Source organism: Arachis ipaensis, chromosome B4 (genome assembly GCF_059453495.1).
Source record: "Arachis ipaensis isolate K30076 ecotype BB chromosome B4, ASM5945349v1, whole genome shotgun sequence".
Lineage (NCBI taxonomy): Eukaryota > Viridiplantae > Streptophyta > Magnoliopsida > Fabales > Fabaceae > Arachis > Arachis ipaensis.
In genome coordinates this window covers 116,791,820-116,818,958 of record NC_142439.1, presented here as the reverse complement: position 1 = coordinate 116,818,958, position 27,139 = coordinate 116,791,820, and the positions used below count along the sequence as shown (strand labels likewise).

The following is a 27,139-nucleotide window of genomic DNA, read 5'->3' as shown; positions in this document are numbered from 1 at the left end:
ACGGAAAATGTCCCCCAACCGAGCCGCCGAAGTTAAAAAACAAGTCAAAGCCCTCCTCGAAGCAGGCTTTATCCGGGAGTTACCCTACGTGACCTGGCCGGCTAACGTTGTACTAGTCAAAAAAGGAAACGGTAAATGGTGGATGTGCGTCGACTACACGGACTTAAACAAAGCCTGTCCAAAAGACGCTTTCCCCCTACCAAACATAGACGGATTAGTAGACGCCGCGTCCGGCCACCAATACCTCAGCTTCATGGACGCATACTCAGGATATAATCAGATACCTATGCACTGACCCGACGAGGAAAAAACGGCCTTCATCACTCCCGACGGCACTTACTGTTACAAAGTCATGCCATTCGGCCTAAAAAACGCTGAAGCCACCTACCAAAGACTCGTTAACAAAATATTCCAAGACCTGTCCGGGACCAAGCTAAAAGTCTATATAGACGACATGCTCGCAAAAACCGAATTTGGCAAGCAGCTCATCACCGACCTCGAGCTCATAATGAACATCTTGAGGAAACATCGAATGCGCCTCAACCCAACCAAATGCGCATTCAAAATGGAAGCAGGAAAGTTCCTCGGCTTCATGATCACACAACGCGGACTAGAGACAAACCCTGAAAAATGCAAAGCCGTCCTCGAAATGGCAAGCCCAAAAAACCTCAAAGACATCCAGAAACTCACTGGCCGGTTAACCGCATTATTCCGCTTTCTCGGGGCGTCAGCTCAAAAAGCGCTCCCTTTCTTCAAGCTCATGAAAAAAGGAATCCCCTTCAAATGGGAAGCGGAATGCGAAAAAGCATTCCAACACTTTAAGAAAGTCCTAGCGGAACCCCCGGTCCTCGCTAAACCTCAAACAGGAGAGATCCTTTACCTATACCTATCTATAACTGAAGAAGCCCTCGCTGCAGCACTCATCCGAGAAGACGAAAATAAAGCCCAACGACCCATCTACTTCATAAGCAAAGTCCTACAAGACACGGAATCACGCTACTCACGCCTTGAGAAACTTGCCTTCGCACTCCTCACGGCATCCCGCCGCCTCCGACAGTATTTCCAAGCCCACCCTATTACAGTCCGAACTGACCAGGCGGTCCGACAGGTCCTACAAAAACCCGACCTAGCAAGAAGAATGCTGGCATGGTCCATCGAACTGTCCCAATTCCAAATAAAGTTCGAACCCCGAAATGCAATCAAAGCGCAAGCTATGGCAGACTTCATCGCCGAGATGACGCCAGGAAACCCCACCCCCAAAACTTGGAAACTACACGTAGACGGCTCATCCAACACCACCTCTGGTGGAGCCGGAGTCATACTCGAAAGACAAATATGGGATCGTAATCGAACAATCTGTTCGATACGAGTTCCCAGTTTCCAACAACCAAGCAGAATACGAGGCTCTTTTGGCCGGTTTAATTCTAGCCAAAGAAGTCGGGGCAAAAATTTTAGAGATATGCAGCGACTCACAGGTAGTCAGCTCCCAAGTCAATGGGGACTACCAAAGACGAGATCCCTTACTCCAACAATACCTCGCCAAGGTAAACAAACTGAAAGAAGATTTTGACCAGGTAACCATTCAACATGTCCCCCGAGAACGAAATGCAAGGGCAGACCTACTCTCAAAATTGGCCAACACCAAACCAGGACACGGTAACCGGTCGTTAATTCAAGAGATCGTCAGAACACCATCTATATCAAACACCACCGACAACAGCCTACCGATCTCCGACTGAGAGTCATGGACCACTCCCATCCTACAATACCTCCTTAACGGAGTACTACCCGAAGACCCTAAAGAGGCAAACCGGATATAAAGGGAAGCCGTCAACTACACTATCATAACAGGACAGCTATACAAACGGGGATTCTCACAGCCCCTACTCAAATGCATCGAACCCATAGACACGGAATACATACTTCACGAAATCCATGAGGGTTGCTGCGGCCATCACATCGGAGGCAAAACCTTGGCCCAGAAGATCATCCGAGCCGGTTACTTCTGGCCCTCAATCATCAGGGACTCCATACAAACAGTCAGGAACTGCGACAAGTGCCAAAAGCACTCCAACTATCATAAAGCTGCCCCACACCAGCTCAGTATAATCACAGCAGATCGGCCGTTCGGAACTTGGGGCATCGATCTCGTCGGCCCCTTCCTGACAGCCCTCGGGCAACTCCGATACATCATTGTTACAATTGATTACTACACCAAGTGGATCGAAGTCGAACCCCTGGCCTGCATCACGGCTACCCAGTGCCGTAAATTCCTCTGGAAACACATCTTCACCCGATTCGGCATCTGATAAACCCCAATTTTGTGGTTTATATTATGTAGAATTTGGGGGGTTTTGTCGATATTTCTCACACTTATTCACAAGAAATGCATGGTTTTGTGTTCACTTCCTAATATTGCTCCATGATGAAAAACATGCTTACTTTGCTTTAAAATTGCCATATTTTAATCCTCTTCTATTGCCATTCGATGCCGTGATGTATTTATTGAGTAATTTCAAGAATTATAGGGTAGGAATGGGCTAGAAGAGAGAAAGAAAGCATGCACAAAAGGGAGGAACATGAAGAATTAAATTTTGGGAAAAGCAGCATCGGCGCGCCCGCGCACTCCACGCGCACGCGTGGATAAGGTTGGCTGGAAGCGGCGCACAAGGATGGACGCATCCGCGCGGATCAGAAGATTCCTATCGACGCGTACGCGCACTTGGCGCCCACGCGTGGATCGCAAAAGCAATCGGCGCACACGCACGCATGGCGCGCACGCGTGGGAAGCTGCACGTGACCTCATTAAAGGAAATCGTGCTTGGCGATTTCTGAGGCTCATCAGGCCCAAATTCAAGCTGTTTTTGCATGGAAAAGACCCAAGGATGCTAGGGGGAAAGGGGGGATCAATCATTTTACACTAAGACACAATTTTAGCTAGTTTTTGGTTCTTTGTTCTTCTAGAGAGAGAAACCCTTGTTCCTCTCTAGATCTATTTTTAATTTGATCTTCCCTTATTGAATTGTGAATTGGATCTTGTTAATCAGCAGTTTTAATCGTTCAATTTGAATTTCTTAGTATAATTTTGCTTAGATCTTGTGATAGTTTTATGAATTCTTATCAATTGTCATTTTATACCCATTTCATGAATGTTGTGAATCTTGACTTGTTGATGTTACATTGATGATTTCTATGATTAATTGTGTTGTTTGGATGATTGTATGTTGATAATTATTAGTGGGTACTTGTTAATTTCAATTTAATTGCTATTTTGAACATGTCTTTTGTTAATGCTTACCATGTGTTTGATGAATTGTTTACTTTGATTATGGAGTAGTTCTCTTTACTCTTGGCCTAGGCTAAGGGAATTGGGTAAACTTGAGTCATTGGGTCTAATGGATTTGATGATTTGGGAGCCCTTAGTGGTCAATTTGATAGCCATTGACGCTAACCTTCTACTAAGTCAATTAGTAGTGAGGTTAGAACTTATGGGTTGATGTTGACCAAATCATTTGACGTACTTCAAGTATAGAAGTAGACTTAATGAGTTTGGTTCCTCATAATTATCAAGATATGGTTATTAGACAAGGATGGTGACCCCAATTCCCATGCCTAGCCAAGAGCTGCTTTTATTATTCATATTGAAAACCAAAATTCTCAATTACTTGTTTTAGTTATAGTTACTTGTTTAGTTTAGAATAGAATCATATTGGATGTTACTTGTTAGTTTGGAATTAATCATATCTTAGTTAGTTATTTGAATTAGTTTCTTGCAATTCAAGATTACTTACTTGTTAAGATTCCCATTTATTTTTATGCTCATAACTCACAACCCCGGATTTCTAACCAATGTTGAAGCACATGTTTGCCCATTCCTTGTGAGACGACCCGAGGTTTAAATACTTCGGTTATTTCTATTGGGGTTGAACTTGTGACAACCAAATCCCTCTTCTAAATTTGATACCCGAGGATTGTTGTTGGTAGAGCTATACTTGCAACGCGATTTTATTGAAGAAAATCTTTACCAATACACCCTTGGGAGCACATCAGCATCCCGGAAGTCGTAATCTTGGACAACGGAACACAATTCACCGACAAGAAGTTCAGGAAATTCTTGGAGGGACTACACATATCCCAATGCTTCTGCTCGGTAGAACATCCCCAGATGAACGGGCAAGTCGAATCGGCAAACAAAACAATAGTCAAAGGACTTAAAAAGCGGCTCGACGAAGCCAAGGGGCGTTGGGCAGACGAACTCGGATCGGTCCTCTGGTCATATCGGACCACCCCCCAAAGTTCCACTGGGGAGACCCCTTTTGCATGACATATGGAATAGAAGCCATCATCCCAGTCGAAATCGGGGACCCAAGTCCGAGAAGAACCATCAGAGGCAACGACGAAAATGTCGAACGAGACCTTAATGACGAGGTCAGGTCGGTAGCCCACATGAGAGAGTTAGCCCTAAAATAAAAAATCAAAATAAGGTACAACCATGGCGTAATACGGATAGACTTCTCACCCGATGACCTGGTCCTACGACGAAACAACATCGGAACTCCAACGCCAGGGAAAGGAAAACTCACCCCCAACTAGGAAGGACCATACCGAGTCAAAGGAATAATCGGGAAAGGAGCCTACAAGCTCGAAAAGCTCGATGGAACCGAGATCCCGAGAACCTGGAATGCCGCCAACTTACGGCGATACTACACGTAGAGACGCTCCTCCCCTAAAAAACTATGCCCTTTTACTTATCTGAACTTTATTTTTCCTTTCTCTTGTATAGTTTTCTTTCATTATCTTCGGGTACTCTTTCCCTCCCAAAACAAAAAATGGAGGGCTCTAACGAGGCCCAAACTTAATAAAATTCCATTGTTACAAAAATACATTTGCCAATACCACTATAACGGCAAAACAAATAAAACGGCCAACATCGAGGACCGATCACCCTCGGGGCCTAACAAACGGATATCCTCAAACACTACCGAACGGCCTACCGAAGGCCTTAAGTCACGACGGCTTAAAAATATAAACGGCTCGAAAAACGAAAAAGTCCGAACGGCCACAATCACACAAGAGTCATCAAGAAAAGCAAGTTATAAACGGCCACAATGGCGTAAACAGTTTAATGAAAAGCATCAAAATACACGGCCTCAGGGCCAACAAGCATCCAAAAAACCAACAAGTCCCATAAACTAATACAACAAGTTATAATAAAAAGCTACTCAAGGTCAATGATCTGGCCATCATGAACAGTCTTAAAAGCCCCCATCACAGACACGTCCACGCCCGGAGCCAGCACCAAAGCCTGAGCTCTCATTGTCTCCTCGGTAGCCGCAATCGCACCCTTTGCATCAGCCAGTGACTCCACCTTCTCCTTTTTCAAAGTAGCAACTTCAGCCTTCAGAACCTCCATCTTGCCAAAAAGCACGGCAGCTTGAGACTCAACATCGGAAGCCCGCTTCCGCTCCACACCCAGCTGAGACAGAAGTGAAGTCTCAACCTCGAAAAGACGGAGGATCTCAGCCCCAGCCTCCTCGGAAGACTTCACCGCCTTCTCTCTCGCTACCTCAGCAGCCTCAAGTTACTCTCTCAACTTGGCCACATCAGTTTGGGAATGACGGAGCTTCTTATCCAGCAAACCGATCTGAGCCATCACCGGCTCAGCCTTCCAGAAAATAACAGCGGATCGGAGGAGGGCACGATATACCGACTTGGCTTGAAAAGACACATTACAATCATCAAAAAATGGCTCGGTGCCAGGCATCAGGTACTAATCTATAAACCCTGAAGCATTGAAACGCCGATCCATCACGGTAGGAACAACACCCTCATCCTCCAAGTTCTCACTACTAGGTTCCTCAGGTCTCTTTCTCTTCCGAGAAGCCTCAGAAGCTGAGACCACAATGACTTCTTCCTCAGGCGAATTCACGGGACCAGGTGAAACCTGAGCACCAACCCTAACCCCAGCCGAATCACCTCCTAAGATACAGCTCGGGAATCTGCAGCAGGATTCGAAACAGGGGTAGAAGGAGATGCCGATGACCCCTCCTCTCGATCCATTGCTGCCTTCAACCTCGCCAGAGAAGTCAAACCACCAGCCATCTCAACTGAAAAAACCAAAGAAAAACATAAAGTCACAAAACCGGGAAAAACAAACATAAAAATAAAGAAAATGACAGCCACACACCAATATACGTTTGGCAGGCCACAGGATCCCCTATGATGTCTCGAGGATTTAACGGACGTTCCCCGAACAAATGCCAAAGGACACTAGCGATGTCCTTATCCTCCGGAGAGAAACCATCGTATGTAACTTTGGTCAAAATCGACGGTCCGGCACCGAAATTCCAATAAGTCGGGAACCGACGCTCGCCCTCCAACGTCAACCAAAAAGGCTGATGCCCCTGAACGGGGCGCACTTTGAAATATTCTCTCTTAAAACCATGGAAAGAATCTTCAAACAAACCAAATATACGACGATGAGGCTGAGCCCTGAACGACATATATCCTTTCTTATGCTTCCCTTCCTTAGTCGGAAGAGTACATAAGAAAAGAAAAAGAAAAACAGGAACAGAGACCGAAAGATCGAGATATTGACACACAAGCTCAAAGGAACGAATGGCCGCCCAACTATTCAGATGAAGCTGAGACGGCACCACGAAACACCGACTCAGCAACTCCTGAACAAACGGCGAAAAGGGGAGCCGCACACCGAGCCGAGTAAACATTGATTCATAAACCCACATCCAGTCCGGCACGGTCGGTGAATTGAGGTTCAAATAACAAACCCGCTCATCGGCGTCAGGGAGGGCAAGCTTACATTGCCGCTCCACATCACCGCCACCGCAAACCGCCCCCTGATCACGGAGCCTTTGGAGATCAGCCTCCGTCATCCGCGATGGAACACCCCACACATCGCTAGTCACCCAAGTATAGCGGGAGGGGACGCCCCTAGAAGGGGATATCGGAGTACCCACACCCTCACTCCTCCGCCGATGCATACCTAAAACAGGGAGTAGCACCACCGTCAGCCTACTAACCTTATGCAGAAGCAGAGAAGACAACTAAAAACCTACTACCTACTACCAGTCCAACACAGTGGTGCTCAGCCCCTCCAAAACACAAATACCACCACCACCCAAAACACAAAACACAGTACAAGAACGCAGATGGAAAAATGATGCATGGCAAATACAGAACAAAAAAATACCACAGAATGACGAAAGCAAAAAGAAACCAACCTGGTAATGCAGAAAACAAGCCTGAAAAATGCTGAAGCAGGAAAGCAGAAACACATCCACGAAGAAACACCAGAACGCAAGGGAGAGAAAGAGATTTTCAGAGAAGAGAGTAAAAGAGAAATGAAATAAACGAGAGAAGTAAGAAGGAAAGCCAAAACGGTTTCAAAAAAGACAAAAAGACGCAAATAGCCTTGAAAAGTAAAAGTGGGCGTAGGGGCAATAAAGGGAAGCTACCCAAAAACGTCCCCTCACAATAAATGCTCCCTTGGAAAACGAAACCAATAAAGCACGCCTCGAAAAATGCAACAGGCGCAAGAAAGCAAAAGAGTCACATCAACCTAAAACGGCCAGATGAAACCTCGGCTCAGCCACAAAAACCAGGGCCGGCGCGCCAACCTCCCCTCAAAGGCATCAAACGACGACCTGAGAAAACAAAAGAAGACCACAAACGGTCAAAACCACATCTCCCAGCGACAGACCGACCTCGCTCGCTCTCCCGCTGCGAGGGCAACTGTTATGGATCCGGCCCACGGATCCTACACCCGGGATAGTCCCCGAACCCGGCTACCCGGGTCCGACCTACCAAACCCTTCTAGAAGGCCCGAACCGGCCCACTAGAGCTCCTAACCAACTTTCAAATTCAAACGTCTCTCTTATCTTGGCCAAACAAGATAAGATAAGACAGCTACCATCACCTATAAATAGAGGACCCAAGTCCCTCCAGATATTCATTCATTTCTCACACTTTATACCTCTCAGATCCATTCTGACTTGAGCGTCGGAGTGTCTTTGCAGGTACCCCCATCACTCCAGTCAATTGATCAGGCATTCGTTTCAACCCGCAAGTTCTCGATCCATCTCTCAACTCGTACCAAAGACATCTTGTACAGTTTTTTTTCTAAACCTTTCCAAACTTTAATTGCATTATTGTCTAAGTCTGCTATCCTGTCATTCTTCACCTGCTTTTAAGGCCTTATTTACTTCAAAATTTCGAACTCTTTAATAATAATTGAAAATTTAGTCTTCTTTTTTGGTGTATTATTGACCAGAGCATGAAAAAATCTTTTGTTCTACCTTAAATAACTTATAAAAATAGATCTTTCAATCTTTTGTTAATATTATCATTTATGATCAAATCTTTACCATTTTTATCCTTAATAAACTTAACTTGATCCAAGTCTTTAATTCTTTTTTTTTTTTTTTTGAGTCTTTACTATTTTGTATGTGTCTTACCCAAAAATAGATAAAAAAATTTTATATATTCTTGTGTTCTTGCTCTTATACTACCACCCTTTTCTCCTTCTTTTAAAAAAATATGAATACAAAATTTTATTGAAAAAAAATGTGTGTCCCCCTCCCTGAATGTTTGTAAATATGTCAAATATGGTTGTGATAAACTGATAATTGGTAAACTAAAAAAGGACTTAAATTCTGCAAGAATCTGAATTTTATTCTCGTTACTAACGCTTAAGAGCCAATTTATTATTAAACAGAATTTATTTTAATATATTAATTGTAGAAAATTTTTTATATGATCATTTAATTTGATTTATATGTTAAGATGATTTTTTATATAATAAATTTAAAAATAATTATTTTTATTATTATAATAATATATGATTATTTATAAAAATTAAATATTATTAAATAATATATAAGTACTTTTGAGCCATTAAAAAAGTCGGAAAAGTACTCTAATTTTAGGTATAGAATAATAATTGATGTCAACCCTATTAAATTTGTACTATATAAAATAGTGTTTATAAAATATACCTTGATTACAAAATAATTCCAAAAACCAAATGGTGGGTGCATGCACTGCATGCAGTAGCTAGCTAGGTTCATTAAGAGTGTATGTTTATCTCTATGTTATTATCTCCCACTTGCTCAGCAAGTTGCATAAACCGACGATGTTGCTGAGCGATTATTAAATCAAATAACAAAACTAACCAATGCTAGTCGCTATAGACATTTTCTTTTCATTATTATTATTATTATTTATTATATATATTATTTCTTTTCTTTAATATATGCTGCAACTTGCATGTCCTTTCCTGTCCGTATGCTAAAATTTATATTATAATGCACTGGATTGGAACTTAGGGAATATGCATATATTAATTTGAGTTGACAAACCAAGAAAAGTCATGTATGTTACAGCTAAATACAGCTATATATGAAGGAAGGCATGCATATATTAAAAGAAAGAAAGAAAAACTTAAGATGACGCCATTCTAATAATAACACTACTTCAAAAGAAAAATTATTAAAAAAGTTATTAAAGGTTAATATTTTTCATTTATATATTAGTCAATACTTACTAATATTTTATTTTTTATATTTTTAAAATTTAAAATTTAAAATTTAGAATTTAAAATTTAGTATTCATGATTTAGAGTATTGACTAAATAGTGTCGACTAAAATAAATAAATTTTATTGACTATGTAATATTATTTAAAATTATATATTGACAAAACTAGATAAACTTATTATTATGGACATATATATAAAATAAGATTTGATTGTTAATAAATTACTTTGTACTACATTAATGCAATTAGCGTTCATATTCATATATAATATATGCTAATGTCACTGTTGTAGACCAAATAATAGCACCAACAAAATATTGAGAAGAAAGAAAGAGGGTTGAAACTAACAAATATCTAGTGTAGGGTTTACTCTATTGATCTCAGTAAAAAATCCAAAGTCCTAATTAATAATTAAGCTCCACCTTGGTATAAACCAACTGTAATTTTTTCCCAAGCAAAATAGCAATACTTCGCACTACAGTTCACAACATATATAATAAATTAGAGATATACTACGTGTATATTAAAATCAGCATCAAAATTAGCCACTAGTATAAAATACATGTTAGAATACAACTACATATTGAAAATAAATTAAACCACACATATATTTATATATAAATATATTGGTAACTAATTTTAGTAGCTAATTTTAATGTACAAATAATATTTTTCAAAAAATTAATAATGGCCACACTAATTTTATATATAGTTACTCCTCAAAAAAGAATAATTTCATAAAATATATTTAAATAAACTCCTCTAAATTTATCAAACCAATTGATACATAATTATCATCTACAATGAATTTCACTTTTTAATAGTAGTAACTAATTAGTCTTAATATTTAATTTTACACTGTCAACATAAATAATAAATATGATGCATTATAATAATGTATTATGATGAATATTATCATAAAGATTTTACAATCGTCTTCATATGAAGATGTTTTTTTTTTTACCATTAGATCATAAATTATATGGTTTAATTTTGATGCGTTACAAAAGTATTATTTTTTAAAGTATGATTAAATAAATAAAATACACTTTTAATATAAGAATCTTTATAAAAAGATATTTTTAACATTTTCATTTAAATAGGTACCATGTATTATTGTGTAAGAAAAAAAAGTATTAATTTAATTATTTTAAAAATATTATGAATAATAGAGCACAGTTAAGTAATAATATAAGATTCTTTTACAGTATAGTAATGCATGAATCTTAGTTTTATTGACTTGTAGTACTAAAATGCACAAAATTATAGCCATATATCCTCACCTAGTCATATACACCTTAGCTTCTCGTGGGAGCTCAAATCCTTGAGGCTTTTCGCATTTCAAGTAAAAGTTAAACCAGTAAGACAGTAATTCACATCACCACTGTCTAAGTTTATATATTTATAATAAAAGTAAAATTTATAATCAAACATATAATAGTCGGTACTAAATTTCGACTGTGCTCTTAATTTAAAAAAAAAGTAAGTGTAATTATATTGTAGATGATGAATATATTACAAAAGACAAGAATTTAAAAGATTAAACAAAGATAACTATTTATATAAAGATGATAGTTAAGACGTGAATATAACTATATAGTCTGAATATTAGTGTTTATAAATTATAAGTATGAGTACCCTTCAGTTTTCACACACCATTTAACTTTGAAGAATGTATGCACGCACAATACATAATAGTATTATAAAAATGTTTAAAATTAACAAAGAAAACCTATTCATTCTAATAATTTTTCTCTATAATTTATCATTTTTCTACAATATTTGATTGATATTTCTAAATGAAGGTCATAGAAGTTAATCTCTTACGAATTTACAAAAAGTTAATTCAAAGAATACAGCTAGAACACAAACACACCCTTATTCTTCATTCATTCTCACTTTATTTCTCAACAAAGAGAAGGAAACAAAACTGGGCAGAAGACAGAAGCTGTTTTCTCCCTCTGAAGCGACAAAACTCCTAACCTACAATAATAATAATAATAATAATAATAATAATAATAATAATAATAATAATAATAATAATAACAACACGTAAAATATAAATAAAAGATAACTAGAAGAAGAAGGGGGGAAAATTAGAGAAGAAAAATTACGAAGAGAAGAGTTATCGTTGATATTGCGATCTCGTTCTTCCCAAATTCTCGGCAAATCTCGCGAGAGATTGAAGGTTACACCGAAGAATGGTGTCAACGAAAACGCGCGTGTCCTCGGAGGTGTTCCCGGGCGGTACGTCCACCACATAAGACTCCACGACCACCGTACCTTCATCGACGTCGCGGTTGGCGGATCGGCGGTGGAGAGTTGTGACGGAGCGGTAGTTGGAGAGGCGGTGGTCGCCGCCAACCATGCTAAAGGCGATTACGTGGCGGCGGTCATCGAGGAGGTCGAGGCGCTCTGTGCTGACGGCGGCGGGGAGGCCGGAGACCACGCGGACCTCGCGGAGGGATCCGACGGCGGCGCCGTCACCAAGGACGAGGTGGCAGGTCTTGACGAAATGCTTGTAGGCTTGGGGGTTATCGAAGCGGCGAACGATGGACCACACGGTGGGGAGAGGGGCGGCGATCTCCTGGATGACGGCGGAGCAGCACTGGTTGGGCGAAACCGCATGCGTGTGGTGGCGGGATACGGCGGCTGGGACGGTTTGAAGACTTGGTGGCATTTTATGTTTTATTGAGTTCCTGGAAATATTATGAACGATGTCTTTTGAGGTTTTTGAATGTGGAAGTGAGTGTTTTATGGTTTTGCTTTAGTTTATACGTTTAGTTGATAACTCAAGTTGGAGAGGGACCAAGCCACTTGACTAGGGAAATGTACATATTTCTTCTTTTTTTTTTTTTTAGCATTAGAAAATAAAAAATATTATTTGATAAACAAGTTATTTTTTAAATAAAGTTCAGTTAAATATTTTTTATGTTTTTTTTACAAAATTAATTATCAAAATGATATATTTTTTTTTTTACTAAAGATAGGAGACTCAAACCCGCAACCTCTTAATTGAGTATGGGAAGACTATGTCATTTGAGCTATTACTCATTATCAAAATTTGGAAAGATAGGAGACTCGAATCCGCAACCTCTTAATTGAAAATTTGGAAAGACAAGAGACTCAAAACCGCAACATCTTAATTGAGTATGGAAATCTATGCCATTTGAGCTATTACTCATTGGCTGAAAATGATATTATTGTTATAAAATTATGAAAAATAATATTAATATTGGTCGGGCTCACATAATATTTTCCATAGAAATTTATTCATATTAAATAAAATATTGGTAGATTTTTTTAAATAATTTAATTAAATATGTTAATTATTTAATAGTTTTAATTATTATTTTATATAAAAATATTTTTATATAAGTAATTATCTTATCGGTTTAATTATATACAAAAATATTATATGTATATTATTAAAAATAAATTATTGTGTACGTATTTATGTATCTTTATAAATATTCAATTAGTAGAATAGTCAAATCTACTATAATAAAATAATTAAATCCGTAATAAATAAATAATTAAATATCTATAATAAAAAATTATAAAATATCAAATATATTAATTAATTGATGGTTAACCTACTCCTAATATAATTGAGCTTTCTCTAGTATTACCAGAAACTATTTTTATTTGCTAGTATTGCTATTTGCTAGTAGGTAATTGACCGAGTAAAAATAAAAAATTTTAAGGTTCAAGATGTTTAATTACGTCATTATGTGCATATATGTTATTATTGTAATAAATTCCATGTTTACACTATTCTACGTAAAGTAGAATATAAATGAATCAACTTGAAAATTTAAATTAACTTGTAAACTTTTTAGCTAGTTGAATATAAATGCTAAAAGTAGATTTCATCAAAATTATTGGACCATTGAGTTGATCCTTGTCAATTATGCTGTCAATTTTAATTCACAAAGTGCACAAAGATGAAGTAATTTTATTTATTATATATTATTAATTTTAAAATTAAAATAATAAAATAATATATAAATAGTTGTTTTTCTATTTTTATCAAAAGAATTCTATTTTAATTATAATAAAAAAATAATATATCATATATTTTAATTTTAAAATTAATAATATATAATAAAATTAATAAATTTTTTATCAAATTAAATTTTTATCAAAGTTAAAGATAAAAATATTTAAATTCTAATTTTTTATTAATTTTTTAATAAAATTTTTAAATTATTCTCACTTTTTATCTTTAACCTCAAGTCCTCAATTCCACCACTAAAATAAAAGGGACGAATCCAAATGCAATAGACAAACACAATGAGAAACGCTGCCGCTCCCTTGCAATTTCATCCAGTTCTTGGTAAAAAATCTGGAGTGTGGTGGAAGTATCAGTTTAGTTTGTTTTCTTATTGTTTCAGGATCATTCAACTTATTGGCATGTAGTATAATAGATGGAACATCTTGTTTGTGTGCAATTTTTATTTTTGCAATGTCTTGTTTTTTTAACTGTGCCTCAACATAAATCCTTCTTTAATTTTACCCTCAAGTTCTTCTATGGTAGTATGGAATTAGGACTGTTCCACGAGTTTGTCTTCGTCAACAACATAAAAAAAAAAAAAACCCTGGAAGAGGCCTTTTCTCAAAAAGAATTTATGCATTATAGTCAATGCCTTTTTTTTTTCTTTTGTTGCCTGACGTCAATTCCTGCAGCCTTCAGTTCTCTCTTCTTCTGTAAATAAGCAAGTCTTCCAGCTTCCTCAAGCTGCTTCTCTCTCGTTTTTCTTTGTGCCTTCTTTCCTTTAGTGTTAGCTAATCGATCTTGTGCTTCTAAAAGCATCTCCTTTTTATCTTTGTCCATATCAACAGGATCTGGACGTGCGGATTTTGACTCTAGATTTGGATCAATCAACCCAGGTCGCAATTTCCGAGGATTATCGCGGGATTCATATATAGTTCTCATCCTTTATACATGTTGCGTCAAGAAGCTTTCTCGTTCACAAGATGGAGAGAATCGATTTGAAGGGAGCGGAGGCGTTTTTCGTTGTTTGTGGTGGAGGTGGAGGCGGAGGGCTCCGACACCATTGCCATTGCATTTGGATTTGTCCCTGTTATTTTGGTGGTAGAGTTGAGGTTGAATATAAAAGAGTGGAGATAATTTGAAAATTTTATTTAAAAGTCAATAAAAAATTAGAGTTTGATACTTTTGTCAGAACTCATTTTTCACGAGTACAATGGGTATTTTTGTTAGTGTTCGTAAAGTTCATGGGTATAAATGGTTTTTTTTTCTAAAATTAAACTCTATTTTTTTCACTCTATATATAACTTATAATTTATATTTTATATTACTAATTTGACAAATTAAAATATGTCACGAGATATTCTTTTATTACAATTAAAAAAATTATTTTCTTCAAAATTAACAAACTCCCTCTTTCCTTTTTCTTTATCTTTCTCTCTTTTCTCTCTCATTTTCTATTTCTCTCTATTTTTCTATTATATATTACCAATTTTACAACTAAAATATGCTACATGTCTGCTGCGGATTTTGAATAACCACAACCTAACCGACAAGTGCATTACCAAGTAATACCTCAAGTGAGTGAGGGTCGAATCCCACGAGAATTGATGGACTGAGCAACAATAGTCGAATGACTCACTTAGTCAGGCAAGCAGAAAATTGTATTTTGAAAGTTATAAAAAGCATTAAACAGTAAATTCAGAGAATTGAAAAACAAACAATAAAAGTGATGTGAAATATATGAGAGAAAATAGTTAAGGCTTCGGAGTTGTTTATTCATCCGGATTAAGTTTTCTTCCCAACTATTTTAATCATGCAAGATTTGTTTCATAGCAAACTGTAATTGACTAAACCCTAATGTCTTAGTAATTTAGTCTCCTCCCAAATCAACCGCCAATGTCTTGGTCACTTAATTTAGATTAGAGAGTTAAGAGCAATTCTAGTTTATGGCCACAAAAACCCTAATTACCCAAAACTAAGAGGATTATATATCACGTATCCCGATTAGTTCAAGTAATTAGCAATTTAGGAGGAATTTGCTTTCAAGCTGTTGTTCAAGCGAGATAGCTCTGTCAAGAATCACAAGAACACATGTAGAATAAGGGTTATACTATGGTTCTACCCAGATTCATAAGATGAAAAACGAAAGTAATCCTTGAAATTGAATTAATACATAAATTAAAATAGAAAAGCAATAGTCTTAATCCATAGAAATAAACAGAGCTCCTAACTTTAACCGAAGAGGTTTAATGGCTCATGACTTACAGAGAAAACAAAGGTTCTGAAAAGTGAAACGTGCGGAAGTGAGAAGATCCCCCTAAAGGGTGAATCTTTTTCCTTTTATACCTAACCTAATTTGATTTGAAACTAAGATAAAATAATAAATTCTAAACCTAAAAGATTTTGTTTGTAAATAAAAATTATAAAAATAAAAGATAAGATAATAATTAAAAAGCTAAATCCACTAAAGATGCTCCTTTGAAGAGGTTGGATCCGGATTGATTGGCGTTAAACGTCAGGATTGGCATTTAGCACCCGAAGGAGGGGGGGCTCTGCTAATTTTGTTGGTTGCTGGCGCTAAACTCCAGCTTTGAAACTTTTCCTTTTTGCTTAAAACTCTGCCTAATTGATCCGAATTTTACCTGAAATAATAAAAACACCAAAAAAAACTCAAAGTAGCATCCAAAGAGGATTTTAACACTAAAATATAATTAAACTTACTAAATTCTAACTAAATTTAACTCAAAAATAAGCCAAAAATGGGTATAAGATGCTCACGCATCACAACACCAAACTTGAACTGTTAATTGTCCTTAAGCAACTAAAATAATATAGGACTGAAAAGAGAAAACGCCTAAGACTTGAGTGTTCATTAAAGCTCATATCCAATCACTGAGTGAGGCTAATGACAGTATAATTTTGAATAGGTTTGACATCTCACTATCCTTTGAAGCTCAACGATGTTGATATCCTTCAGAATTAGAACTCGGATGATATTATGGATTCTCTTTTTTAAGCTCTAATTGGTCCTTGAACACAACTTTTTCTTTTCCTTTCTTTTCTTTGGTGCTTTGCACCTTGATCCTACCCGTGACTCTAAGTATTTTGTCCTCAAGCTTAACTTGATACAACAACTCCACAAGCACTTAACTGGGGAACCCTTTTGAGTTCTAATTTTTCTTTTCATTTTTTCCAGACAGTGGTGCTCAGAGCCTTTGGCATACTCTGTAATTGTACTTGATATCGACTCTTAGTGCTCTGTCTCAAGGGTTACTTGACACATTCACACCACAAGCATATAGTTAGGAAAACAACTCATTTGAGCTTTTAATCATTTTAGACCTTCCTAACCATTGATGCTCAAAGTCTTGGACCTTACTTTTTATTTTCTTTTTCTTTTTGCTATTTGTTTTGCTTCAAGGCCCAATTTCTTACTTACTTTAGAAAATCCATAATACTTCTCTAAGTTCCTGTACCTCAAGAATCATTGTTCTTAACTTTAATATCAAATATGCACTGTTCAGTTCATACATTCAGAATTACAGATACCACCACATCAAAGTAATCAGAACAACTCATAATATATAACTCAAATCTTATGCATTTTACTACTTTTTTTCACTTTTGATTTTTCAAGCTTAGTGCGCAATATATGAGACAATTTCAAGATAAACATAAAATAACAAAGTAAATAACTAAACTAGAAAAATAATAAAGTACTACTACTGATCATCCGAAGGCTTTCAAACAGAAAATAGAAAATAAGATAAAATACTGAAAAATAAAAAAAAAAAATAAGCAAAAGATAATGAAACCCAACCACCTCAGACCTGGTGGCTGCTGCTCCCTCCGAGAATCCTCTCTAGCATTTCAGCTCATCCAAGTTGTGCCTTTGCCTCTGCTATTCTTCCATTAGATGATAAAGAAGGACTGAGTGGTCCTTATGCTCTATCATCATCTAAGCAGTAGAAGATTCCAACTGCCCAATAGATGCTGCCAGCTAATCTCAGTACTCACGTGGAGAAAAGTAGTATCCTTGAGGTATCTCAAGCTACTCCCGCTGATGAGGGGGAACCAGCTCCTGAGGTGGTGCTTGTCCAAGCTCCCGAGCATACTTTATGCCCCTCCTAGTGATCGACCTGTCCATTGTAATAAGTGTCCTGATGAGCGGATAATTTATACGCTTTTTGGCATTATTTTTACATAGTTTTTAGTATGTTTTATTTACTTTTTATTATATTTTTATTAGTTTTTATGTAAAAATCACATTTCTGGACTTTACTATGAGTTTGTGTATTTTTCTATAATTTCAGTTATTTTCTGTCTGAAATTAAGGGACCTGAGCAAAAGTCTTATTCAGAGGCTGAGAAAGGACCGCAGATGCTATTGGATTCTGACCGTCCTGCACTCGAAGTGAATTTTCTGGAGCTAAAGAAGCCCAATTGGCGCGCTCTTAATTGCGTTGGAAAGTAGACATCTTGGGCTTTCCAGCAATATATAATAGTCCATACTTTGCCCGAGATTTGATGACCCAAACTGGCATTCAACGCCAGCCAGAGACCCTTTTCTAGCGTAAAAACGCTGGAAATGGTACCAGAATTGGAGTTAAACGCCCAAACTGGCACCCAAGCTGGCGTTTAACTCCAAGAATGGCCTATGCACGTGAAATCTTCAAAGCTCAGTCCAAACACTCACCAAGTGAGCCCCGGAAGTAGATTTCTGCACTATCTGCACTTAGTTACTCATTTTCTGTAAACCTAAGTTACTAGTTTAGTATAAAAACTACTTTTAGAGATTCATTTTGGAACTTATGAAATTTTACATTTCATATTGTATCTTCCACGGCATGAGTCTCTAAACTCCATAGGTGGGGGTGAGGAGCTCTGCTGTGTCTCAATGGATTAATGCAATTACTATTGTTTTCTATTCGATCACGCTTGATTCTGTTCTAAGATACTCACTCGTACTTCAATATAAAGAATATGATGATCCGTGACACTCATCATCATTCTCAAATCTATGAACGCGTGCTTGACAACCACTCCCATTCTATCTGAGCTCAACGTAGTCATTGGACGACAGCTTGAATGCGTATCTCTTGGATTTCTAATCCACGAGTTTGACTTGCATCTCCTGACAACAGAGCTTTTGAATTCGTGAGATCAGAACCTTCGTGGTAGAGGCTAGAACCAATTGGCAGTATTCCTGAGATCCGAAAAGTCTAAACCTTGTCTGTGGTATTCCGAGTAGGATCTGGAAACGGGATGACTGTGACGAGCTTCAAACTCACGAATATTGGGCGCAGTGACAGTGTGCAAAAAGATAGAGAGATCCAATTCTGAACACAAGTGAGAACCAACAGATGATTAGCCGTGCGGTAGCTGTGCTTGGTATTTTTCATCCGAGACGAGAGATCTGACAGTTGATTAGCCGTACAGAAATCGTGCTTGGACCATTTTCACTGAGAGGATGGATGGTAGCCATTGACAACGGCGATCCACCAACATACAGCTTGCCATGGAAGGAAGCCATGCGTGTTTGGAGAAGAAGACAGTAGGAAAGTAGAGATTCAGACGATAGAGCATTTTCGGAACGTCAACCTGTTCCTCATTATTGAATCACAAGTATCATTCATTTCATGTTATTTACTTTTCATAAACAAAATTATTTTTATCACTAATCTCCTGACTAAGATTTACAAGATAACCATAGCTTGCTTCAAGTCGGCAATCTCCGTGGGATCGACCCTTACTCACGTAAGGTGTTACTTGGACGACCCAGTGCACTTGCTGGTTAGTTGTACCGGAGTTGTGAAAAGTGTGATCACAATTCCGTGCACTAAATTTTTGGTGTCGTTGCCGGAAATTTTTCGAGTTTGGACAACTAACGGTTCATCTTGTTGCTTAGATTAGGAAAAATTTATCTTTTTTTGTTTAGAGTCATTAAATTTGAGTCTTTTATTATTGTTTCTGTTAAAATCTTAAAATCCTTGTTTTCTTTTTCTAGATTTTTTCGAAAATTTTTAATAAATAGATAAAAATCAATAAACTAATAATTGAGTCTTCTGTTTGAGTTTAGTTTCATGTTTTAAGTTTGGTGTCAATTGCATGTTTTTATTTTCCTTCAATTTTTCGAATTGTATGTTCTTTTTATTCTTCATATTTTCGAGTTTTATGTTCCTTATTCTTTCTTGATCTTCAAGTTGTTCTTGTTTATTTTCCTTGTTTGATCTTTAGTTTTTCTTGTTTTGTGTCTTTCCTTGTTTTTCTTGTGCATTTTTGAATTATTAGTGTCCAAAGTATAAAAATTTTTAAGTTTGGTGTCCTTTGTGTTTTTATTTTCTTAAAAATTTCCAAAATTTGTTCTTGGTGTTCATCTTGATCTTCAAAGTGTTCTTGTGTTCATCTTGATATTTAAAGTTTTCTTGTTTATTTTCTTTGTTTTGATCTAAAAATTCTAAGTTTGGTGTCCTTTTATTGTTTTTCTCTTTCCTCATTAAATTCAAAAAATATCTTTTCCTTTATTTACTCATCATTTTCGAATTTCTTAGGTTGACTTAGTCAAAATTTTTAAAAATTTGGTAGTTTCTTGTTAGTCAAATTAAAATTTTAATTTTAAAAATTTACCTTTTTAAATCTTTTTCAAAACAAATTCTTTTTCAATTTTCTTTTTATATTTTTGGAAAATCTTTTATAAAATTTTTTCAAAATCTTTTTCTTTCTTTTTTTTTAATTTTCGAATTACTTGTCCTATTTTATTATTTTGATTGAAAAATTTTAAGTTTGGTGTTTTCTTGTTAAGAAAGTTTTAATCTTTAAAATTTTAAAATCATATCTTTTTCAAATCTTTTCTTTTATTCAAGTATCTCTAATTTTAAGACATCTTTTTCAAGACTTCCTAACCACTTTCTCTCTCTTCATTTTTCGAAAATCCTCACCCACAAATTTTCAATTTTTTTAATTAATTAATTATTTTAGTTTTCAATTTTCTTTTATTTCTTTTTCTTCAAATTTTTGAACTTATATTCAATTTTTTATTTATTTTATTTTCTTTTCTTTTATTTTTAATTTTGGTTTTCAAAAAAAAAGAGAGAAATTTTTTTTATTTACAATCCACATCATCTCCCTTTCTCCACCATGGACCTAAGTGGAAATGAACAGTCCAGAATGACTCTGGGGTCATATGCTAACCCCACTACTGCTTCATATGGGAGTAGTATCTGTATACCCCCATCAAAGCTAGCAATTTTGAGTTAAATCCTCAGCTCATTATCATGGTGCAGCAAAATTGCCAGTATTTCGGTCTTCCACAGGAAGAACCTACTGAGTTTCTGGCACAGTTCTTACAAATTGCTGACACAGTACGTGATAAGGAAGTGGATCAGGATGTCTACAGATTATTGCTGTTTCCATTTGCTGTAAAAGACCAAGCTAAGAAGTGGTTAAACAACAAACCCAAAGCCAGCATAAGAACATGGAAACAGTTGTCAGACAAATTTCTGAATCAATATTTCCCTCCAAAAAGGATGACACAGCTAAGGCTGGACATCCAAAGCTTTAAACAAGAGGATAATGAATCTCTTTATAATGCCTGGGGGAGGTACAGAGAGATGCTAAGAAAATGCCCTATTGAAATATTTTTAAAATGGGTGCAGTTAGACATCTTTTACTATGGGCTTACAGAAAAAGTCCAGATGTCTCTAGACTACTCTGCTGGTGAATCTATACATATGAGAAAGACAATTGAAGAGGCTCAAGAGCTCATTGATACAGTTGCCAGTAATCAGCACCTGTACTCAAGTGGTGAGACCTCTATGAAAGAAGAAGCTAATGCAGTATCCACTGAACTTAGTCCTCCATAACAAGTTGCTGAACTCAATCAGCAATTGTTTTTTATAACAAAATAGTTAGCAGAATTTAAAGAGATGCTACAAGACACTAAAAATGCTACAAGAATATAGAAGCACAATTGGATCAGACAAGACAGTAGTTATCTAAACATATAAAAGAAGAGTGCCAAATTGTTCATTTAAGGAGTGGAAAGACATTGAATGTCTCAACTCAAAGCAGCAGAAAGCCAAAAAAAGATCAACTGACAGAGAATGACCAAACTACTGTCCAAAACAAAAAAAATTATTTACTTGAACTTAAACGCACGTAAGTTCAATTTTTTCCCACCAACATGAAGCCCACGTGAGATAAAATATTTTTTGCCCTTACATTTACATTATTGACCTCTAAGTAACTTGGTCACATTTATCATCAGTTATGTAAATTTCACAAGATGCTCTTCACAACCATGTGCCATATTACCATTGGCTGATTAAACAGAAGTCGCCTTTAGCCACCCTAAGTATGGAAATCACAGAACTCATTGAATATGAGAGTCGTGGAAGATGGCAAAACAGGCAAGTAACAAGAAGAAATAAGGAGAAAATTACGGAGACATAAGACTGAAGTAAATGATGAAGGGGGAGACTTTGGAAGGATTAGAGAGTATAATGAGATGATGGACACAAAATATGAAATGCAAAGGATGATGCATCGTGAGAAGGAAGAGAATGATAGAAGGATACATTATTTAGACATACAACACATAGAAAACTCAATGCAAAATCTTTATTTTATAAAATAATTTTTGGATGACAAAATATTTGAGAAGGTGATCTAGAAAACTCGAATGAGATCTCAATTTGGCCCAAACAAGAAATATGAAAAAAGGAAAAAAAATATAGGCAATGAGAATCAAGGGAATAAGAATAGTAAATCTTCTTCTAGTCCATAATACCCACTAGACTTTAAAAAAGTAATACAAAAAAAGCTTTTCCAGAAAAACAAGGCCAGGATGGGGAGGAAGCTTGGATCAAGTGGTTGTAAAGATAATAAAGAAAGATTGAAGGGTATTATAAGAATAATAAAGAAAGATTGAAATGTAATGAGGAAGAAGCAACAATGGACTATATCAAAAAAGCATTGATGGAAACAAAGAAGCAATAAGATATAACCATAAGAACAAGAAGACGTGGAAGGAAGAGTGGGTCCTTAAAACAGGTCCAATAACTGTTGCGCTAGTAAAAAGGGTGGATGGTATGGTCCAATTTGGCTTGAGGAATGGAGAATGATTGTGTATGGTATCAGTTGTAATAGAGCTTACTCATGTTGATCAGGTGTTGGTTATGTTTATTTATGTTTGCTTTCTATGAGACCAAAATCTTTGCTCCTCGATGGCGATGTCGTAGGAAAATAACTGATTGTTAGGTTGGTTTAAATGGTAATTAGGGGTTGTTCTTTTTGTCTGATGATGTTTAGTTTGGCATAGGCATGAAGTAGTGCTCTGGATTTTTTTTACAGCGGAGGAGTTATGTTCTTTTGGTGTTGAAATCTTTAGTTTGGTTTTTGCTTTGCTATTATAGTTTTGAACCTTTGTCCTTCTCCCACTATTTAGGTGGTCGATAGTTACTCTTATTTATCTAAAAAAATGGTGTCATATTGTGATATGGTTGAAAATGATAACTAATCATGATAACCATTATGATCAACAATATCCAACATGGAAACAAGTTCTAGCCGTGTAGAAAGTGTAAGCATGAAACAATCAAGAAACAAAAGAGTTGCATGACTGGATGTCTTCTTTTCACCACAAGAATAATATAAATAAGTGGTCTGGTTTTGAATTTATGTATGACATTTTAATTAAGAGTTACGAGTCATAGTTAGAGTGGTTAAGAGTAAAATTTGTAAGGTTCTATTTTGAGTATTGTGACTCTATATTTATTTGTGTACTAATTTTTTAGTCATTCTTTTTTTGTTAGAAATGATTGGTTTTGTACTTTTTGGTATCTTTTCTTTATATTTTGGATAGAACATCACTAACTACCACTTTATATCTCTATGTCAAAAATTTGATTTGCCTAGAAAATTGCCCGTTTAAGATTTCTATAGAAAAAATTGATTAGAATAAACGAGTTATCCAATTTTATAACTATTATATTATATATTTATTTAGTAAAATATTTAATCTTTCTCTTGTGTCACTTGTGTAAAATTTGGACTTTCGTTGAGACGTTGTTTTCTAACATTAATTACCTTTTATTTATAGATACAAAAACATCTCACATGCCTTAAAATACTTATTCAATTAACCTCCTTTTATCTAATTTCATTCATTTTTTTTGAATTCATCGATTCAAACCATCAAATTTTGAAAAACTTGATAGCAAAATCAAAGTGAAATCCTTATGGTTCAACATTAATTTCTATAATTTTTTAAAAGTATATTTATTATCAAAGGCTACATTCATTACATATGTTATAGACCGCGATCGATGTTAAACCGATTTTTTTCAAAGACAATAGTGGTATTTTATTCAATAGAAAAATAAATACAATGTTCAAAAGTCAGGACAAGAGAAATAGAAAAAGGAGATTTCCATATATTCACGAATAGGTAAAATTGTAAGAAGAAAATAACATAGAGAAAGAAATTTTAGGGTATTATGCATAAGGCAAACTAGATAGTTCTTAGTTCAACTTAAGCAATATTGCTAGCACTTGCTCCGCAGGCTCCTGGCATTGCTCGAAGACTCGATGATACCACTCTTTCCAGATATTCCAAGCTATAATCAAAACCAGCCGAACTCTATGAAAGCTTGCTCCCTGAAGTCTATCTTGTAACACCAAATCCCTCCACCAATCGAAGAACAAAGAACATCTAGGATATGAAGTAAGCTAAAGGACTCTTACCATAGAAAAATAGACAATGCATGATTGATTTTAGTTTTGATTGCAGATTGGGCAAGTTGTCGGAGTGGATGGGAACCGCTAGTGGAAGAGAAGCAGAACAAGAAGCTTACTATGAAGAATTTTCAATGCAAAGAGTAGAATCTGTTAGGGATTTTCAGCTTTTATAAATGGCTCAAAACTGGCCTCTATTGCATGAAGTTCGGACAGAATTAAATGGAAGTATGGTAAAATTGGTAAGCAATCTTGTATCCTGATGTTGATGCATCGGGCCGTCAAAACGAGTCAAGCACATCGGTCCGGTCGGTTTACCCATTTAAATGGGCAGATTTTTTTCTCTAATTTTAGCCCGTTTAAATTTTCAGGTTAAATGGGCTAAATCTGATCAATCCAAAAAAATTACGAGTTAAACGGGTTAGGCCGCAGGCTAAACGAGGGCCTACATAAATTTTTATTTTTTTAAAATACTAAAATATAAGATTTTGCTCAATGCCATCCAAAAAATCCCGACCCAATATAGACCATAAGCCCAATACTATGCATAACACAGCTGAAAAAAAAATCCAACCCGGATACAATACATACAACACAAAACTAAAAACTCTCACTTGCTCAGCCACTCACTAAAAATTCAAAATTAGAAAGGAAAAAGGAAAAGCTCTCTGGAGTAGCTCTAATTCTTCTGCACAGCAGCACCAATTCACATTTGTCCATCCCTCTTTCGGCGCCGGTAACTTCTTCTTCGATGAGCATCCCCACCATTGGAGCCATGCGAATCTCTTATCACCGTTGGCCCATGAGTCTTCGTCACTTTATTAATTCTTTGTTTAGCTTCTACTCTTCTTCAGTTTTTGTAGTCTTCGATCATCAGTCTTCTTTCAATAATTGTAAGATTACTTTCTTGTCTTAACAATAAAATATGCATGATATTTCTTTTCTCATAAATCTTAGGTTCTCAACGTTTAGATGAACAGTATGACACCAACGTCAATTATTTATCTGTTCTATTTTATTCTGGGTTATTTTGTAATAATATTTTTTGTAAATCCTAAAGAGTAATCTGATTTTGTGTTTTAATTTTTGGTTAGTGATTTATTTTAGAATTATGTATGACTATACAAGAGATCTTATTGATCTAAATGCTGAGGTAGAACACATTTTCTTGGACTCAAGCTCTGATGATGACTTTGATGATCTTGTTGACGACAAAGTCTCACTGGAAGTAACTTAAGCGACACCTCTTGTAAGTATTCTACCTACTGCTATTGATGGGTCGAATTCTAACAAGAGAAAAAGGTCAACTACATTTAGTGTCTGGGATTTATAAAAATAGTTGAAAAAGATGGCAAAGCAAGGTGCAAATGTAAAGGGTGTGAAAAAGAATACAGAGATGGAGATAGTACTCATGGTACCTCTGCATTGAAATGACATATCCCTGTGTGTCATGAACTCCTCAAAGTTCATGATTTGAAAAAAATGATGCTCGATAAAGCTGGGAGGTTAAGGGCTAGGCAAGTTGATCTTATGGTTTTCTGTAAATTAATTGCAATAGCAATCATAGAACATGATTTACCTTTCTTATTTGTTGAGTATAGAAGGATTAGGGATGTTTTTAAGTACTTGAATCCTAATGCTAAGATGTTTTCATAGAACACAGTTGTAGCTGATATTTTCAAATTTTATATTGTTGAAAAAAAAGTTAAAATACCAGTTAGAAAAACTTCGAAGTAGGATATGTTTAAATACTGATCTTTGGACTTCATGCACAACAGAGGGTTATATGACTTTGACTACCCATTATGTTTATTTCTAGGTAAAAATTAAATTTTAAGATACTCTCGTTTTCTCACATACTCTCTCTACATACGGGGTATCAATTAGCAAATAAAGTGCTTCAGTTGTTATCTGAATGGGGAATAGAGAAAAAAATATTTTCAATAATCTTAGATAATGCTTCATCTAATGATAGCATGCAACCTTTACTCAAGTGAAACCTCCTTTTAAGTGATGGGTTATTGTGTAATAGGGAGTTTTTCCATGTGAGGTGTTGTGCTCATATCTTAAACTTAATAATTCAAGATGGGTTGAAGGTTGCTAGTTCTACTTTTCATAATATTAGAGAGAATATCAAGTATAGAAGAGTATTAGAGACACGAGCTACCCAATTTAGAGATGTTCTTAAGTCACTTGAAATTCCTGATATTAGATTGAACTTAGATATGCCTACTAAATAGATTTCTAATTTCTTGATGTTGGAGAGTACTTTGAGATGTGAGCATTATTTTGTTAGGCTCTTTTTGAAGGATAACAATTTTAAAGATTGTCCGTTCAAAGAAGAGTGAAAAAGAGGAAGAAAAATCTGTAAATTTTTGAATCCATTTTACAAAATTACTACCCTGATGTTTGGTCACTCTTATCCTACTTCAAATTTATATTTTATGCAAATTTGGAAGATTGAGTGCTTGCTGAAAAAATACTCCAATAGTGAGGATGAGGTCATAAGAAAAATGGTGCAACCAATGAAAGTCAAATTTGATCAGTATTCGAGAGCTTATTCCATGACTTTCTCTCTAGGAGCTATTTTAGATTCTCGAATGAAATTTCATATTTTGCGATATTTTTTGAATAAAGTGGATCCATTTATTTCTAGTGAAAAATTGACCACCATCAAGAAGAAGTTGTATTTATTGTTTGAAATATATTCAAAAATTGAGTCACATAATGCCTTTTGTAATGCCTCTAGTAGTCAAATAAGAATTTTAACTTCTAGAAAAGATGATTCACTTTTATTTGATATGCCTGATGTAAGTTTTATTTATCTTGTATATTATGTTAATATAATTTTATTT

At 35.8% G+C, this 27,139-nt stretch overlaps 1 protein-coding gene across 1 annotated transcript; it reads right to left on the bottom strand.

Annotated features, from left to right (window-relative positions):
- Positions 1 to 11,289: 11,289 nt before the first annotated feature.
- Positions 11,290 to 12,331, bottom strand: LOC148568903 (abscisic acid receptor PYL4-like). Its single transcript, XM_088484084.1, has 2 exons — positions 11,669 to 12,331; positions 11,290 to 11,537 (listed from the first exon to the last, which is right to left on the bottom strand). The coding sequence occupies exon 1, from the start codon at positions 12,232 to 12,234 to the stop codon at positions 11,680 to 11,682; it is 555 nt and encodes a 184-aa protein (XP_088340210.1). The 5' UTR covers positions 12,235 to 12,331; the 3' UTR covers positions 11,290 to 11,537; positions 11,669 to 11,679.
- Positions 12,332 to 27,139: the final 14,808 nt, after the last annotated feature.

Coding starts and splice junctions, on each gene's coding strand:
- LOC148568903 (XM_088484084.1), bottom strand. CDS start 12,234: ATGCCACCAAGTCTTCAAACCGTCCCAGCCGCCGTATCCCGCCACCAC.